At 36.4% G+C, this 18,195-nt stretch overlaps 2 protein-coding genes across 4 annotated transcripts in view; one reads left to right on the top strand and one right to left on the bottom strand.

Annotated features, from left to right (window-relative positions):
• Positions 1-675, bottom strand: part of e (nonribosomal peptide synthetase ebony) — a 29,819-nt gene extending 29,144 nt beyond the window's left edge. The window contains exon 1 of the mRNA XM_074113195.1: positions 491-675. The gene's annotated coding sequence lies outside the window, so the exon portion shown is untranslated. The remainder of the gene's footprint in view (positions 1-490) is intronic.
• A 5,495-nt stretch (positions 676-6,170) lies between these two features.
• LOC141446621 (ras-related protein Rab-28-like) lies at positions 6,171-16,776 on the top strand. 3 transcript variants are annotated; one of them, XM_074113193.1, is made up of 8 exons: positions 6,205-6,320; positions 8,630-8,922; positions 9,008-12,133; positions 13,955-14,140; positions 14,552-14,675; positions 16,130-16,233; positions 16,333-16,537; positions 16,616-16,776. In XM_074113193.1, the coding sequence occupies exons 3-7, from the start codon at positions 12,026-12,028 to the stop codon at positions 16,501-16,503; spliced, it is 693 nt and encodes a 230-aa protein (XP_073969294.1). In that variant the 5' UTR covers positions 6,205-6,320; positions 8,630-8,922; positions 9,008-12,025; the 3' UTR covers positions 16,504-16,537; positions 16,616-16,776. The 3 variants fall into 3 exon arrangements, with proteins under 3 accessions (XP_073969295.1, XP_073969294.1, XP_073969293.1); XM_074113192.1 differs by having other exon boundaries at positions 6,206-6,320; positions 16,333-16,543; XM_074113194.1 differs by lacking the exons at positions 8,630-8,922; positions 9,008-12,133 and having other exon boundaries at positions 6,171-6,320; positions 16,333-16,543.
• The last annotated feature ends 1,419 nt before the right edge of the window (positions 16,777-18,195 follow it).

The raw sequence follows: 18,195 nt of genomic DNA, 5'->3' as shown, positions 1-18,195 counted from the left end.
CTATGCGGTTAGCGTAATGGATTCCCACGCGGAGGTCCGGGTTCGAATCCAGCTGCTGACCCTTAGATTTTCTCTTCCTTGGAGCTTCTTACAGCTCACTGTTCATCCGGTGATGGACAGTGTAGTCTGTAACGAGAGAACTCTGTCTGGAGGCCGCCAGTGCACTGAAAAAAGCTCCCGGCGCCAATAACCTCAGATGTTGACGCGCCTTAAATCATTTAATAAAAATAAATAAATGCATTAATAAATAAAAAATATTTCGTTTGGGACCCCTGTACAACTAACATGTTTTAAACATACGAGATACTTAAAACAAACTACAGATCACCACTATTATTTGGAATTATGTTTGAGTTGAAATGTTTCTAGAAGGATAAAATGGTGTGTGTTTTCACTTGATCTGTTTACTTGGGAAGAGTATCAGTTTGGACTCAGAAGACCGCCCTCAGTGGAGATCTGAAGTACAGAAGTAAACTATTGCGGTACTTACCAGAAGTAACTTGGTGAAAGTCTCGCCGAGGTGATTAGATATGTGTGAACTAAATTTAAAAAAGAGTAAAGAAAATAATTTTGCTGGGCAACGGAAGTGTGGAGGTGACTAGGAGATTGAACTAGAAGTTTGGTTCCGGGCAGGATGTACTAAGGACTAAGCCGACACAAAAATGTTGTGCCCGCATCACGTCCCGATAGTATAAACTTACCAGAGATTGGTGGGGGGTGCTGTAATCTGTGGGCAATTAGAAGTTGCTTGGAGGGAGGCACTATTTGACTAGGGGGTCTATTGGGGACTGCCTTGGGGAAGGGCGGTAATTACTGCCAATAATCGCCAACAGGGTAATCCCGTCAATACAAATGTTAAATCAATTATATTCCTGATATTGCGTGGTTAATTGCTATTTATTGGTAATTGGTACATGTAATAAGTAATCAAATATTACTTCCTTATTCCTAAAACACAGGCGAAGCTTTAATACTCACCCAACTGTTTGTTAAAACTGCAACAATAATTTGAATTTTTAGTTTTGTCAGATGTTGGTTTTAAGATCCTGAAAGCGTGAAAAACTTTGTTTTAGGAATTGGTCTTTGGGTTTATCTATTAGAACTCAATAAGGTTTAGATCTTTAGGGCAGGATCCTGCTGGCCGAAATTAATCAGCTGCAAGTGCTCAAGTTTCTCTTTACAAAATTGATTTTCTTTTGGTTTTAGTCGAAAAAAGTTCGATTTGTTTTAAACTTGGTAAAAAAAATTTCCCAGGGCGTTCTTTCGGATTTAAGTGGAGTATTTAGACTCAGTGGAAGTTACATCTCATATAAAGTATCCTTTTAACTTATTTTAGTTTCAAATACCTGAATGTTATTTATGAGTAAGAATTACTCTGACTTAATATGGAAAAATACCACTCGCCGAAAATGTGAAACTCAAGGACTTCGTAATAATTATTGTAGGGTGCACCGCCAAGGGTTTTTGGACATAACTTACGTTAAACCTACTGTTGTGGTTTGAATTTTTCCGGAGATCAATGATTCTAGTTAGTGTGGAACTGATCAACTGAGAAAGTTACACTGTGAGTAAAACTTTTCTCAAAGAGCAATTGAAAACGATAATATGAAAGTTCACTAAGAGTCTACTACGAATTCTATGTTTAAAAAATTTAGTTACGTAAGATGGGCTAATTTTTTTTTATGTATTTAGTTAGAAAACTTCGCTTGGAAGTTTTGGCAATACCACGCTACTTCCTTTTACAAGGAGTGAGAGCACCCGAAACAACATATCTGTGGTGAACACGCCCGCCCTCACCACAATTCTATTATTTCTTATTGTAAACACAATTTAGTAATCATGGTCTTCAAAACTTCAACTTCTGGTGAAAATTAAATTAAGAAAATTTACTCGATTTCCTATGCACATAGAAAAAAAAAACGATGAATCAGTGTTGGGTAGCTTGTGAATTCCTGGAGCCTGGGAATGCTGCAGTTTTCCTCTAGTGACAGCAGAGAGAGCGTTCCACTCAAACAAGGAAGACTTCCCAGTCGGGGAATCCCTCCGATATGATCGCGATCAGTTGTATTAAGATAAGACGCAGTTGAGACGCTTATATCTCAAACTACCAACACCGTTATCATTTGGGCCTAACCCAGCGCGTCTCATTTCAATGCATTCATTGTGACACAGTTTTAACACCCAAACTAGACGATGCTGGCTGTATGGCGGAAGCCAATGCCAAAAAAAGAAAACAAAAAAAAAAACCCACTCTGTACTATTAATTATTTTCAAAAACTATTTGATTAATTAATTTTTAGTTTAACTAGTAATCTGAGTACACTGCAGCTGGCAAAAATAATACATTAATACTATTCAAATATAATTATTGATACAAATTTGATCTAATTGGAAAATGTAATACATTTCCAGAATATATTATAATATATATATTTTATATTTTTCTATGAAATAAAGCAGATATATTATAAATAATACAATAGTTAATTATAATAATACTGTAGTAATATTGGAAATATACTTATTGGGAGTAGTACTCAACTACATCTTTAAACTTGTTAACATTGCCAATGTTATGATTGGCAAAGCAAATTGACTTATTTACATTTCAGACAGACACATTACATCAGTAACTGTAGGTAGATAGAAAGGAAAATGCTACAAGATTATTGAAAATGGAATAGACTGGCAAGCCCAGCTGGAACAACTGTGCGTCAACAACAGTGCCAGACAAGGATCAATGTTTTCCTAGTCTATTGCATCCATGATTCATGCCTGAGAGATTTGACAAGTTTGAATTGAGTGGCCATTGCTGGAATTGCAGGAACTTGGTCACACCTCTAACCATTCTACGTAGCCTCTCAATCCCACACTTAAAATGAAAAAATAAGAGTTTAGTGAATCTCATCCTCACACCACCTTACATTTACATAAAACCTAAGATTCTCTTAGGTACATTCACTGATCAGGAGCGGAAATATCTTCCCAGGAAAATTCGAGAAGGGCACTTCTGAAAGTTGGCGGAAGACGATATAAAAAAAAAGAAAAAAAGTTCATCACACATTGTAAAGTAATCGGCCATTTTTTTTTCAGGCGGGGCTTAACCTCCAACTACCAATTAGGTGTCGTGGACGGGGTCGGAAGCTCATGCTTTACTATAAACAATTTTTTCTATCAAATATTAAGCAGTCATACGCGGAATTCGAACTAGGGATCTCCCACTCACTAAGCCACGCTCTCCACTGGACCAACACCCACCCCATTAGTAAGATAAAGTTGACACGGAAAATCAACAATTGAATCAGATTTTTGCTTTAATTGTCCTCATTTATTTCATCAGGCTTTAACATAAAATATATTATCTAGCGTAAAGATTATTCTTGTGATTTAACTTTAACTGAGGGAACTATGGGTTTACTGGAACTATGACTCTGAAATTGCGGCAGAACAGTGAATTACAGTGCTGTGCGCCAGGCCAAGGTCAAGATAGAGTCTGCGTCAGTAGCCACAATTATTCACTATACACAGGAGTGTCAAACGGGCAGCTCGCGGGCCGCATAATACTAAAGACGAATACCTTTCCTTAGAACTATGGGCCTGTATAATCGCGTTGACTAGTTCCAGCGACGTTCGGAAGCGATGTTTCATCAACTCTCAGAGTCACGTAACGTAAACAGATTGCAATAGCATAAAGATTAAAAAGAGCATTCTGGGATGTGATGCTACGAATCATACCTATCAAATAAATTTGTAATTGTGGTGTGGCCCGCGTGAATCTTGGCTGTTACATAAAGGACTCGAGTTTGACTCCCCGGTCTAGATTTCTACTTTTTAGATCTTTGTCACCTACTTCTATGGTCAGGGCTAACATAAACCTAAAAGGATAGCATTAATTTAAAAAATGAATGGTAAAATACAAAAGCAAAACATCGATTTGCTGAAAGTTCTTGACGATTCTACTTTTTCAGCCTCTGTCACCTACTTTTAATGCCAGGGTTAAAATAACGATAAATGGTAGCCTTTATTTTGGAAATGTATTCAACGAATACATTCAAGGAAATTCAACGAATTGGCTTCCAGTTTGTCTAGATTTCTACTTTTTCTGTCTTTGTCGCCTACTTTTACAACCGGAGCTAAAATAAACATAAAGGGTAGCCATCATCTGGAAAATGAATGGGAAAAATACAAGAAGTAATCACGGAATTGGCTTCTAATTCATCTGATTTCTGCTTTCATGGCCAGGGCTAAAATAAACATAAAGGGTAGCCTTCATTTGGAAAGTGAAAGGTAAAATACAAAGGAAGAAACGGAATTGGTTTCCAGTTCGTCAAGATTATTTCATTTTCTGACAATTTCGGCTACTTTTTAACAAGGGTTAAAATAATCATAAAGGTTTCCCTTCAATGAATGGTAAAATACTGGGAAAAATCACCAGAATTACTTTCAGTTCGTCTAGATTATTGCATGTACTATTTCGATCACCTACTTTTAAGGCCAGGGGTAAAATAAACATAAAGAATAGCCTTTATTCTTAAAATGTGAGATAAAATGCAAGAGAAAGCCACTGAATTGACTTCTCGTAGTTCGTCTCGATTTCTACTTCTATGTCTTTGTCGCCTATTTTTGTGGCCAGCGTTAAAATATACACAAAGGGTTGCCTTTATTTGGGAAGTGAGTGGTAAAATACTAGGAAAAATCGCCGAAATGACTTTCAGTTCGTATAGACTAGATTACTACATTTTCTGTCAATACAGCCTACTTTTATGACCAGAGGTAAAATAAAGGGTTGCCTTTATTTGTATGATAAATTACTAGGATACTTCACCGAATTGGCTTCCAGTTCTTTTAGATTTTTACTTCAGCAGTCCTTTTCCCCTGCTTTTATAGCTAGTGCTATATTCAACATGAAGGATATCCTTTATTTGAAAATATGAGAGAAGGAAACCGAATTCCCTGGCGATATAGACATCTCCAGTTCAGAGAATGTGCGAGATCAACTCTTAGGGCCATTCACTAGTATCTATGTTGAAAGAATTCCTGGAACTAAGAAACAAAACCGTAAAAGTTGATTAGATAAAGATGAGATGATATCTCGTACTAGTCCCAGCGAGAGTACGCGTTATTTAGGACAAATGAATTCCGCAAGTCAATGTCTTTCCTGCATTCTCAACAGATATTTGAATTAACCACACGAATCTCTATTATTAGCTAAAAATAATAGTGAAACTGTTAGACATTGCGGTTTTCCTTTGTGTGAAGGACGATTGCTATCTGTCAGAGTCTTAGGTTATTGGGGTCGCCAGCGCAACCACCTCTACAGCCGGACCACTGTAACGCTGCTTAATCATTGATTCAAGCTGGCCTCATTAATTATTAATTATAATAATTAATTATGAAGGATATATTTCATAACTAATTAATGCAATTTTCTTAAACACGTTTCCAAAAAGTGGTGGTCCAAGATCTGAGCTATTGCTCACATCACAAAGTACAAATCTATATTTCCTTTGTTATGCTGCGGGCCAGAAACATTTTGTTTTGAAACGCCCAAAATCCAAAAAGTAATTCCTAAGAAATAGTATGTATGTATGTATGTTAGCCTCGTTTATAAAAGTAGATGAGAGAGAAAAAGGATAACTAGATTTTAGTGCTGCCCCTCGTGATATAGACATCTTCAGATTTCTTATTTAAATGTAAGATGCTTTAATAAAAAATACCATCAAAATTTGATTTAGTCAGGGTAGTGTATCAGAGAGTTTATAACTGGCATATTTAGTTTGTAGTTGAAAATATCCTCAAAGTGCGTTTTTCTCCACCCAAAGGGAAATTTCCGAATGGTGGCCTTCGTAGACCCAAGACTTTCAAGTAGTATTGTCGCTCATAAGTGGAGCGTAGGAGGCTAGGAAAACCGGCAGTCTTTTAATTGGGCTTCGTTTATTCGGAGAGCTGAGCATTCAAACATGATTTTGTATAAATTCATTCATTTGTGAGCAGGAAATCGGTATGAAAACCAAGAAAATGTTTTGTGTTGCTCTTTAGGCCAGTCAAATACAATTTCCAATCGCTTTAAAAGTGTGACACGCAGGTGTGTTTGCAGCTGTCAGAGAATAATCTGCAGTCTCGGTAACTACCGACTGCTGCCGACTGGTGAAACAGTTCGGTTCCAACTGTAACTTCATTCGGTCTCAATCTCAGTTTAGATTTTCGGGTGGGGGGCAGGACTTACAATTACCGCCGTCTGGTAGCAGATTCCAAGGTCTCTCTTTCTTCTAATGCAACGTCGAACTCCTGCTGCAGTCATTTCCTGGTTCATCTTTCCAGTAAATATTTTGACCTTCTTTATAAATATTTTACTAACCTTCATTAGCAAAGTTACTATTAATAAGCAATTGTCGCAATTTAGTTGAGTGAAATGAATTTCTAGATTCTATAGATATGTGTTCCATCTAGATTTAGATGGGTGTGGTCTGATAAATAATGCTAAAAAAATCCTAGACCAGCGGCGCTCCCAGATATTTTTTTTTCGGCATTACTTTTTTATTTAAAAACCATTCCTTTAGCAGAGCTTGGCAAATAGAAATAATTAAATTAAAAAAAGGAAAAACATATTCATCGCCGCGGATACAAAAAATCGCTTCTAAATGGAAATTTTATTCTTTGTGTGTACGTGTTTACAAAATAATTTGCCAACATGATTTCTCTAATAATTAAATAATAAAATATAAACAAAACCGTATTAACATTAAGAAAAGTTAAAAAGACTTTAGGTTATGAATATTCATAAAATTTTATCCTTAGTACAATGTAGCCAAATATACTCGTAGTTAACCTGAGCACCTAGGTGTGGTAATTATCGCCGGGGATAAGTAATTTTATAGAAAGATGTAAGTACGATATATTATAGCGTCGCCAGCTTCCAAGGTCGGTAGCATGGTTAAAACTTAGACATAGCACGGGGGAGGGGGAAGCCTAAAGAACCCGGAAGAGACATTTGGATCTTTAGGAAAATAATTGATGATAATTATTAAAAGAGTCAGACAAAGCAATTTCGTAGGTTCATTGCAAGTTTTTGAATTTTTTCGAACGTTGCAATTGTCAAACTTTTAGGACTCCTATGTTCATACATTGCAGCCATAGTGCTTCGTAGTCCCTATGTCACGATTCTCGGCACACATTGTTGGAACGCACTCTACCTTACTGGAGGCGCATGGCTAAGCAAGCTTATAACCAGAGCTGTTTTCTTCGTAAGAAAGAATCCTTTCTCCTTTTTAGAAATTAGAAAAAACAATCTATTTTAAACCTTTTTTACTAAGTTTTTCTAGTCCTTCCATTTTTGTACCAAAGTTTCAAATCGGCTTTTAGCCTTCCAAACTCTACAATATATTTGTCTTAAAGGTTATCTATTGGTATTTAACACGTGAGAAGGACGTAAGCTGCGAGTAAAATAATTGCACCAACCAAACGGAGTAAAGTTGCAAGCTTGAAAATTTCATACTTCATATGCGAAAACCCAGGTAGAAAATGATTTCAATACGGGGGGGGGGAGGGATGAAGTTGCGTAAGTAGCAAGTAGTAGTAGATATTGTAACAAAAGTGAACAAATAATTCTCTAAATATGAAGGAGGTGATCCATGTTTTCTTGTGGCACTTCCTACTAGGCTTGCTGAAGGAGACACAGCCACTCCAAGTGGTTTTCTTAAGTGCTGAGGGCTTAAATTGCGCTCAAACCAAAATGATCGATGGAATGTTGCTTGCAGGAAGATGACAGCAGTTGTCCTTTCCACTAGGGTATCAAAACTGCTTTTATGATTTCGTCGACTTACCGATCAGCACTTAATCTGCCTTACCTAAAGATCAGAGTTGACTTAAACCAAATTCCTGTGTTACCTAGTCCTTCTGTAACGGCGCTCGACAGAATGCCTTTCACTTCTCATCTCCAATCTTCGATCATTTCGATAAAGGCAGAATTAGAAATGATGTGGGGTCATTGTTTGATGTCTTGGAACCTGCATGCCTCACGACCTTACTACCTTACCGCATGCCTTAGTCGTGCTTTCGACGGGTTGGCAGAAATTCTCTTGGATTTCCTCAGTCGATAGTCCTTCCAGGCAGTAGAACAATTGAAGGGCTAAATCTCCCCCTAAACTGGAACCTGATGAATTTTGAATTGAATACTTCCCATTGCCGCCGCAATAATAAAGAGATTTTTAGTTTTTGCGTTATATATGTATATATAAATCCGCGGTTCCTTTTATTTCGATTTTGTCGTATAGTCCGCCACAACCTGCCCGCTCTGTGATGATCACGTAACGTAATATGTGTCGTATAGTCCGCCACAACCTGCCCGCTCTGTGATGATCACCTAACGTAATATGTGTCGTATAGTCCGCCACAACCTGCCCGCTCTGTGATGATCACCTAACGTAATATGTGTCGTATAGTCCGCCACAACCTGCCCGCTCTGTGATGATCACGTAACGTAATATGTGTCGTATAGTCCGCCACAACCTGCCCGCTCTGTGATGATCACGTAACGTAATATGTGTCGTATAGTCCGCCACAACCTGCCCGCTCTGTGATGATCACCTAACGTAATATGGTCTTCATTAAAATTACCTTTTTTTTAAAGCATACTATAGGACAGGAAGATGTATGGCAGAAACAAAAAAATAAGGATTTCTGAATCTTATTAAATGACTACATGCCAAACACTCAGGCAAGATTGAGTGGAAGAGGAATTGGAATAAAATCTCGCTGTTACCATGTCTAACTCGTGTGCAAACGAACTGTTGCCGAATTTCGCGTACATCCGCGAACATTAAATGATCTGCAATTAGATAATAAAGAGTTTTTGGTTGCAATAAAGTGATTATTTCATTCAGTATAATTGTTTTATCTACAGTCCAGTCAGTGTAATTCAAGGTAATAAAAATCTCCTAAATGACATTAATGTAAAATGAATAAAATTTATATCTGCAGATAACATCTCTATTACATTATCAATTAGGAGAGTTGCCACTCGGACTGATCCACTGCTTCCTTGAAACCATACTAAAGGCTACAGATCACATTAATCCGTGAAGGTTAGTGTGCAAATTAACGCAGGTAATGATGGATATTACAATATACATATGAGCGAAAAAACGAACATTGGATGACAAATACAACTGTGCTTGCCATTCTCTCAGTAACCTTTGCTTTAACAATAATCTTATAATGTGAATTTTTTGCTTTGAATTTATGTTTGTTTACAATCTTAGAAGAAATCCTTCATTACGGCATTTTTATTCATTACTTTCTGTGACCTTTGTTCAGTTTGTTTTTTTTAATTATTATATTTCATGTTTGTGGAAGTTAAATTTTCGAAATATATTTTTTCCACTGTTACGTAATCATATCCATATTGTAAATTTATTTAAAATTTTTCCTTATTTTTAATAGTAGCTTTGAGCGCTAAGTTACAGTCAGATCGCAAACGAAACTATAACTATAACTTCTATGTTTTTTCCTGCGATATCCTGTGCGATACACACACACACTCACACAAACACCACTAAAAACCAATTTTTTAGACACTGAGTCGTGATTATTTCCGGTGAATGGAGTTTACTTAGTATTGGACACGATCGCAGTACTTTCTAAAATAGTTTGGTAAAAAGAACAAAAATTATAACAAAACTTTCCTGAATTATAGTTGCAAATATCTGATTAAAGACTTTATATTACTGCAATTCACTGAATTGAACTTTCATAAAACTTAGAATTTATACTTAAAAAAGAGCTCATTGGAGCTCAATATTAAACAAGTTCACTAGAAAAAAGATTTGTTGGAGGCGGAATGGCGTCATAGCGCCCCCAGAATGACAATGTAATCAATCCAGTGGATAAGTATCGTTAATGAACCAACTAATTTCTCTCTTCACTAGTGGCGTCACGAAGAGCCAGCAGGGATGTAACATAATATTGGAGATAGCTTTCTAGGTTGTGATGCCCGCTTTCTGAATTTGGGCCGGTTGAGGGTGGACCTCAGGCAGTTGTCGGTAATATAACTCTACGCGTGTACCCACTGGTGAAGATTTTATATCTGTTTGATTGTTTGCAACCTCTGGCACTTTAGAAATACGCAAGAAGAAAGGATGGTAAATAATGGGGAAATCTTCTGCCTGAATCTACCCGAAGAACTGTTCGAAAAAAAATTGCTTCTATTTCGTTTTACTTCTAAATAAAAGTACCCGAATGATGTTCTGTTAGATTTAACACTTTGAGTTTCAAGTTTTACAAATAATTGAGGCTTAAAGATCAAGACCTGTTGGCTCTAAGATTGAGCTGGAGCTTTTGTATGTTAGACTAACCACTTAAAAGCGTTATTCAGTCCTTGGAAAAACGAAGTGTACATCGACCAAAGGGTCTTTTGTGAAATTAAAAACTGTACTAGTCATCTTTCTTACCTAAATGTCAGGTAGGAATTTAGGAATTAGTTACTGTTGAGTTATTATCCTGTATCTGCCATACAGATGGCTTTAATTGAAATCAATTATGTACCACTTTATTAGATTCTTTGTCTTCTATCACTCATTTAAGTTCGAAGGAATAATTAGTTAAATTAAAATCAAAAATTTAAATCTTCCTCTACAACAACATTAATCTGTCAATTTTGTTTATTTCAAATATTTTATTTAGGAAAGCGATTTTAGATGGTTCTTCTGGAGTTCGGAGGTGAATGCTGCTACCAAACGAGGGTGGAACAGCCATTTCTGGTTCGTTACACTGAAGTGTCCTTTAACTCTTACTTTATAATCTAGAATTATTTAACGTTTGCAGCAAGAAGAAGTGGTGAGAGTGACTTCCCTTAGTAATTTACGAAATGTTGAGAGCCAACTGTAATATTGTATATTAGAGATTACTTTCCTACAGTGGGTCGCCCCTTGGAAGATAATTTAATTCCACTGCAGCGCTAATCAGCCAACAATGGATGTGCAAACAGCCATAATCGGTATCCGCCCTTGGCAAGCCAAACACAATCGCTTTATTCAATTCGCGCCAATTTAAGCTTTACTGAACTAAATGACTTCCGACAAGTTTTAAATGGCGGTAGAATGGACTTATTATTGAATTAATTCATAAACAATTTGTGTTACGGTAAACAATTACCAAACAAGTTCCAACAATCAGTTGTATCCTGTTGAGAATAGTTAGTTGATATAGATGAACAATCGCGTTGCTCAAAGTGAGCTTCATTTTAAAGCCTTCACGGAAAGGACCAAAAAAGAAAGATCGTGAAGATAACATCAAACATCTAGTGCTGAACAAATTGCTGCTTCCAATAGTTGATTGCAATGGCCGCGTGCAATAGTTGAATAACTATGGCAAGTGCCAGTAAAAAAAAAAAATAAATAAATAAAATAAACAAGATCTTCACTTTTTTTTCCTTTTGGTTTATAATTCATGAATTTTAAATTTTTTTATGTTTATTAAATACATACATATGCAACTTGTATGTTTTGTGCATATGAGAGATGTTCCGTGTACACTGTGTACAGATTATATAATTGGTTTTTATCCGTTGATAAATAAATACTGCATTCAGAAACAGCACTGTGCTAACTGTCCACTTGCCGTAAAAGTAAAAAACTATTTTTTTTTTCTCCGTATTCCGTTTCGTGAATTGTGTAAATGGTTCTCAATGGTTAACTAGATTAAAACCAATGTTTCATACAGTGTACGGAATATGTACCAAATGTGTATTTAATTTTTAGTTAGGGGTGAGCAACTGTAAGATATAAACTGTAGATTGTTCTGCCCCTTGTGAAGTTTGTATAATATCGGATGTGGTGCATGTATTATTTAAAGAGGTTATTGCAACATTGGGCGTAGTGTCGGTTGCCACGAGCAACGTAAAGGTTAGCGCAGCCAAACAGAAAACGGTGACAGGTGGTCTGCGAGCTGTCACTTTGTCTGGCGATATGTTTCACCCTTCAGTAGTTGATATTGCAGCCATATTTACCGACATACCTGGAGCCTACCCATGAGGAACCTAGTGAACTTCACTATAATGGAACCGCTAGTGCACGACGAGGACTACTTTGAAAAACAGCTGAAGTTAGTACTGCTTGGAGAAACTTCCACTGGAAAGGTACTGTTTGCTCTTTACTGCCAACTTTTAGCTGCTTTCTCACAACTAACTACTAATATGAAAAAATTAAGTTACAATGCATGAACAAAATAGTTTCCTGTTCAACAATATGATTAATGAACTGCTTTAAGTAATTTTATAGAAATCTGGCGATTTTCTTTCATGATTAAATACTTCCTCTCTAGAAATTCAATAATAACATAAGATGACTGGTTCAGTTGATTGTCAGTGAAGTGACTTCTATAGATTAAGTTAAATTCATTAATTTTTGAAAAACTTGGAAATTGGTCCACGGCTGCTGGGTAATCTATTTCCACTTGCAGCATTTCGTACAACAATCCTGTCTCTTCAATTTTCGCCGAATGTATTTGTTTTGAATCCACTAGGACTCAAGAAGTAGCTCACTGAAGGGCCAAGTGCCTTTATGATCACACTAACTTCTGGTATTAACTCTCGCATGATTTCTCTGTCTAAGAGGTTGTACAAAAAAGATATCTTACGTCATATTGCACATATGATGTAATAACTGAATGTCGTCACGCTTGGTCAGACCTGCAGTAGGATCAGTTTTCTATCCATAGTGGTCAGCTAAACATGTCTGAGTTCAAAGGAACCTTTTGGTTCTTCTAGAAGGGGCACTTTTCTGGGAACAATCGCACTTCCCGAGACTATTTCCTAATTCTAAGGTACATTCATTTGGTACTCATGCAGATTACAATGTTACCAAAAATATTCTGAAGAGAAGAGCTAAACTTCACCTCCTTCAAAGAAAGCAATCTCGAGAACTTTCAAACCTCTTTTTCCAATCCTAGTCCAACTGAACGTAGAAGTGTCAAGAAATTCATAATTTGAAACATCGTCAGTGTACACATTGTAGAAAATAAATCAAATAATTCTGTTCCGTTATAATATTTCACTGAATGCAACAAGGAAGTAATTCCAAAAAGATCTATTATTTAAAAAAAAAAATGGTACTAATAATTATAAACTATACTCTATTATTAGTTTTCAATATTATTATTCAGTAGTTTTTAGCACTCAGATCTAAGATCTTTACTTTATCTGTGAGTTAGTATGGTCTGTAATAAGAAATTAGCGTTGTATTCAGAACCATTTCTGTTAAGGATACTTAATGATATTTATAGTGGCAACAAATTCAACATGCCTTTTGCAAAATGGAGTACAATAAAGATTCGAATTTATCAATACTGTTTATTCCGTTAAGAGTCATAGTTCGAAATTTTCCTTTAAATAACATGATAACTGAGAGTACTTGCATTTTTGAAGATGTGTTAGTAATACCAGAGTACAACCATAAACGTTGTTAACATGATTGCAATACTTAAGTTTTAACAAATGAACTAAACAATTATTTAAGGTTATATACTTTTTATCGTTAACTAAAGAATCCTTACTGAATTTAGTTATAGTTAAATTCAAATCTTTTGCAATTAAAAATCTAGCGTTAGGATATTTCGCATTTAAGTTTTAATGTCGGTTTAGTTGGAGAAGAAGGATTAAAAGATGTAAAATGTAGGAGCATGCCGAATGTCAAAAAGCGAATTCCAGAGAGTGGAAGGGGTTTATTGTATGCTTCTGGTTTGTAGGGGAGATTTTAGAAAATCAGAAAAGCAAGAATGAATGTGGCACAAACGGCAAGGATCTTGAGTTGGTAATTCTAGGGTCTTTGCTGTTATTGATGTTTTGTTAAACTGATCGATCTGTTCACTGAGTTTAGAAACGCATTCCAGTAGGGCAGTCTCTGCCTTATTGTTTGCAGAAAAGAACTAGTTTTTTAATTCAATTAATTTTTCATTTCAGACTTGTATAGTATCAAGATTTTGCCAAAATGAATTCTGTAGACAGTACTATCCAACGTATGGTGTAGATTTCGTTTTGCATCGGCAAGAGATTAGAAATGGTAAAAACGTTACACTCATCATCTGGGACGTGAGCGGACAGTCACTGAACAGCACCATGTTGGAAAACTACGTGTATGGTGCTCACGTGAGTATAGTACATTACTGTTTTCATGTAAACACATTCTCAACTGCCAGTCGACCCACAAAAACCAAATACGATATTAAACAATTTTAATTAGTTTTAATTATTTGTGTACAATGTTGGCAACTCCATCACGTACAGTGTGCTTTCAACTCTGACGACACGCACCCTTTACCCGATGATCTTTCACACTCAGAAAATCGACATATCTAGAATACATCCCTAATCTCATCAGTCTGTTCCACTAAGAGCAGTTGGTCAGAGCAAAAATTATACATCGAAATATATCCAAAAATCGTTCAACTTTCCACCCAATTCATGAATTAAAAGCAGTATTTTGTTTTCTCGTAATTCTCTGTTTTCGTTGTAATAATTACTTGAAATAAAATAATGAAGTTCATACATCACTTACAGATTATCCTGTTGGTGTACGACATAACGAACGCAGCTAGTTTCATTAGAGTCAACGACTGGCTGGCTGCCCTTAGGAAATTACAAATGGATTCTTCGCCGAATATTGCCTTAATAGCTAATAAAAGTAAGTATACTATTTTAACCATTATATTACACTGTAACAATTAATTTTAATGATACTTACAAATTTTATTAAGACTTCATGTCTGCAATTTTAACTTTATGAATTGTATACATAATTTCCTGAATATTTTTCTCTTTCTTAAATACGACTGGATCTGTCTACTTCAGAACATTTATTGTAATTAGACCATATTGTTTCCACATGCATCATCGGTTATTAACTGAACTTTTATTTATTTATGCGATTTACGTAACTTTTTTTGTCATTTTCTTTGCTTAAGTTTTATATTCAGTTTGTGTAGATAAGTGCCAACTTTTGTAAGATTTTTCTCAACTTCCTGACGTATTTTTGTACTGGCATTAAACTCCATTAATTTAAGATATGTAGATTTCTTAAAACAATGAATGAATTGAAAGAAATTGCGGATTACCACAAATTTGATTGAAGAATATAGAGAAAGGCCATACAAAGCACGACTTCAGAATGAGAATTTAAACAAGAAGGCGACACGATTCTTTCTCGTTTAGGACACATGGTATTTTTAGTTCCGTGACAAAGAATTTCGTTTTTTAAATTTCAGGGTTTTAAAGCTTGAGATATTTCCATGAAGAATAAGGAAACATCTATTCGTGATTATTTGGGTTGGGAGAGAAGTAATTTCAGGACGGAATCGAATCTTGGCAGAGGAAGGGCGTGGTTGTTAAGAGTGCTGTTCGGACTGCAGCGCCTGGGTGGTTTAAAAAAATATGGAGTTACAGTTGAACGCAGTTTTTCTTTAGGAAGCTTCGAACCCAAAAACTCTGAGTTACATGAACTATTCTTTACAGGAGAGCAGAGTTTTTATTCAAACGCGCGGCTTCCCTAGCAAAGTACATTCCGCGAAATAAAACCATCTATTAAAGATGAGTAGCTAATCATTTTTGGATCTCCATGTAGAAGGTATTAATCAGTTACAGCTATTATAGAACGAAAGGTCATCTTGCACATGTGAGATCTACAGCCGAGGTCCAAGGTCAAGTTCTACCCTCTAAGCGTAGTAAGTAAGCATAGAATGCGTGCCATTAACTTTCTCGTATACTCACTGAGCATGTGCATAAATAAGTTATGAATGTGTTGAAAAAGTAGATTTCTCATTGTTAGAACTTGACTAGTACATTACTTATGTTAAGAAATTCATTTTATAAGGTTGCAATATATTTATGAAAACAATTAATTTATTTTTGTTAAAACAAAAACTGATGCACTAATTTTTGACAATTTTATTTAACATTAACGTACGGAACACTATGATATATTCAAACCGGCAACATACCTTTTCCCTAATGACGTTTGTCTGAGAGGCAATGGAGTGGGGATGACCGCCAATTATTTAGGCTTCTACTATAGCTACATATTTCTAAGGCTGACTTCACATGTTAATTAGATACTAGAAATATGCGTTCTTATGATTCCAGGTGACATGGAGCATCAGAGGTCGGTCAGCATGGACAAGCATATAAAATTCGCGAACGAAAACAGTCTTTCTTCTCACAGCATCTCAGCGAGGACTGGTGAAAATGTACGTTACGATTTCCAACTTTATTCCTAATAGAGAAATGATAATTTTACTTTTAAGTTCTGTCCAGAATGCAATAGTATTGGTCGAAATTTTCTTCAGGTCAAACTGACTATTCAGAAAATCTGTGCTGAACGATTAGGACTGAAACTGAGTCGGGTCGAGCAGGAAGTCCAGCAAAGTGTGGTGAAAGCAGAAATAGTTACTACCACGCAGAACCAAGTGCAACCCACCTACCATCCTACCCCGTCTACCATTTGCTCTATTCAGTAAATAACGCCTGTGATCTGGAGATTCTGACTGCGAGGCAAGAGTATGCTAGAAGTCTGATAGAGCATCTGAGCTATAAAATACAAGCTTTTTAGTTATAAACAATTTTTTTCAGGTTGTCCAGTATATTAAACAGTCTCTGTGGCCAAATATCTCTACCAATATCGCTGAGCCACATGCAATTACCCGAATGTAACAATCTGAGTCGCAAGAGTATTAATCACTTGCAAGATGAGTTCACATGACTTCACGCAAGAAGGCTATAAAGCCCCTAAATATATTCTCACGGAGAAGGAAGTGCCCATTATCAGAGCGCAGCATGGTTATTCTATTTGGTTAGCTGAGAGCTCCTCTCAGGTTGCTTTGTTATACAATTACTTCAATGGGGCACCTCTGAGTGGTGGGCACATTAAAGGAAAATTTTTCTATTTCTTTGCAGAGATAAAAATGGAAACAGTTTTCATGTATAAATTTCCCATCAAGCTTCCTTAAAGGGGGAAAAAATATATAATAAATAATAAAAATAATAATGAAAAAACGTAGTTTCCTGTTTAATGTTTGTTAAATTTGTGTTCTTACTTAAAATCGCAACCTTTATCATCACAAATAGTATACTTCAATTAGAAATATGTTCACTTTCTAATCGAGTGTAACTGGTAATAACTTACACCGTAAATACTTAGAAGCTACGATACTCAAAACCGGAAATGACTAAAGAACTTTCTGATTAGAAATAAGATTATCGGGGTGGGACCTACGCCCCATGGCACCGCAGCCAAAAGAGGCTAATTGTGTCTTCCCCCTTTGGATCTAGTAGACGAAACCTCCCCTTACTAAAGAGGTTGAGGACTTTCCCTACTAGTTCTTTTTGCGCTACTATCTCCTTTGGTCTCAAAGATCCAAGGGTTTCATAGCGAAATCACTCGATTGCAACGCAATGGAACGACAAATAAGAGGCCGTTTCCTCCTCTTCCAGACACAATCTGCACCACGGATCTGAGCTAATAAGCCTTGAACAGATGCACCCGTTAATAGATCTGTGATCAGAGTAATATATTTTCTGTCCAAGCACATATTCACTTTGGCTTTTTGTTTACACAACCAAGACAATCATAGTCTTGCAGAGTTTGACCCCAGGACACTTCACCATGTTCTTTTCATGTTCTCTTCAGATCCAGTCTCTGGAAGCCGCACGAACTGCACTCTTGGTGATTCCCAGGCAGTAGGGCCACTGCTAAAGACCCCGTAATCAACAGACAGGCCAGTTTTTGCGCCCTGGCAGAGCGTTGATGGCCGTCTGTTGTTCAGTTTTCCTACACCACACTACCGCACTGTAGTCATATTAGGAATGACTGTTCCTAGATAAAGCCAATGGGTCATTTTGGGGCGTAAACCCCATGTCTTCCCAAAAGTTTTAGTAATTCCACAAAGAACCTGTTCTGCCTTTAGTGAAGTTTTGTCTAAATGTGCTTTCCAAGTGAGTCTGGAGTCTAGGACAACGCCCAGATACTTAACCACACTCGACACATCCAGAGTTTTTTCAAAAATTCGAAGATTTTTGTAGCTCTCTATGACGCTCCTCCCAGTAAATAGACCAGAGTTATTATATTTTAGAAGGGTTCACAATAAAATCTACCCTTCTAACAAATTTTTCTATGATCTTGAGTGCTTCCTGCATGAGCTCAGCAACGATTG

The sequence above is a fragment of the Rhodnius prolixus genome, unplaced genomic scaffold, assembly GCF_049639745.1.
Source record: "Rhodnius prolixus isolate KJV_2025 unplaced genomic scaffold, Rpr scaffold_7, whole genome shotgun sequence".
NCBI classification, from domain to species: domain Eukaryota; kingdom Metazoa; phylum Arthropoda; class Insecta; order Hemiptera; family Reduviidae; genus Rhodnius; species Rhodnius prolixus.
Note: the sequence above shows the minus strand (reverse complement) of the source record. Positions and strands in the feature narration are given on the sequence as shown.

Coding starts and splice junctions, on each gene's coding strand:
- LOC141446621 (XM_074113193.1), top strand. CDS start 12,026: ATGAGGAACCTAGTGAACTTCACTATAATGGAACCGCTAGTGCACGAC. Junction 12,134..13,954: donor GAGAAACTTCCACTGGAAAG/GTACTGTTTGCT, acceptor TTTTCATTTCAG/ACTTGTATAGTATCAAGATT. Junction 16,234..16,332: donor CAGCGAGGACTGGTGAAAAT/GTACGTTACGAT, acceptor AATTTTCTTCAG/GTCAAACTGACTATTCAGAA.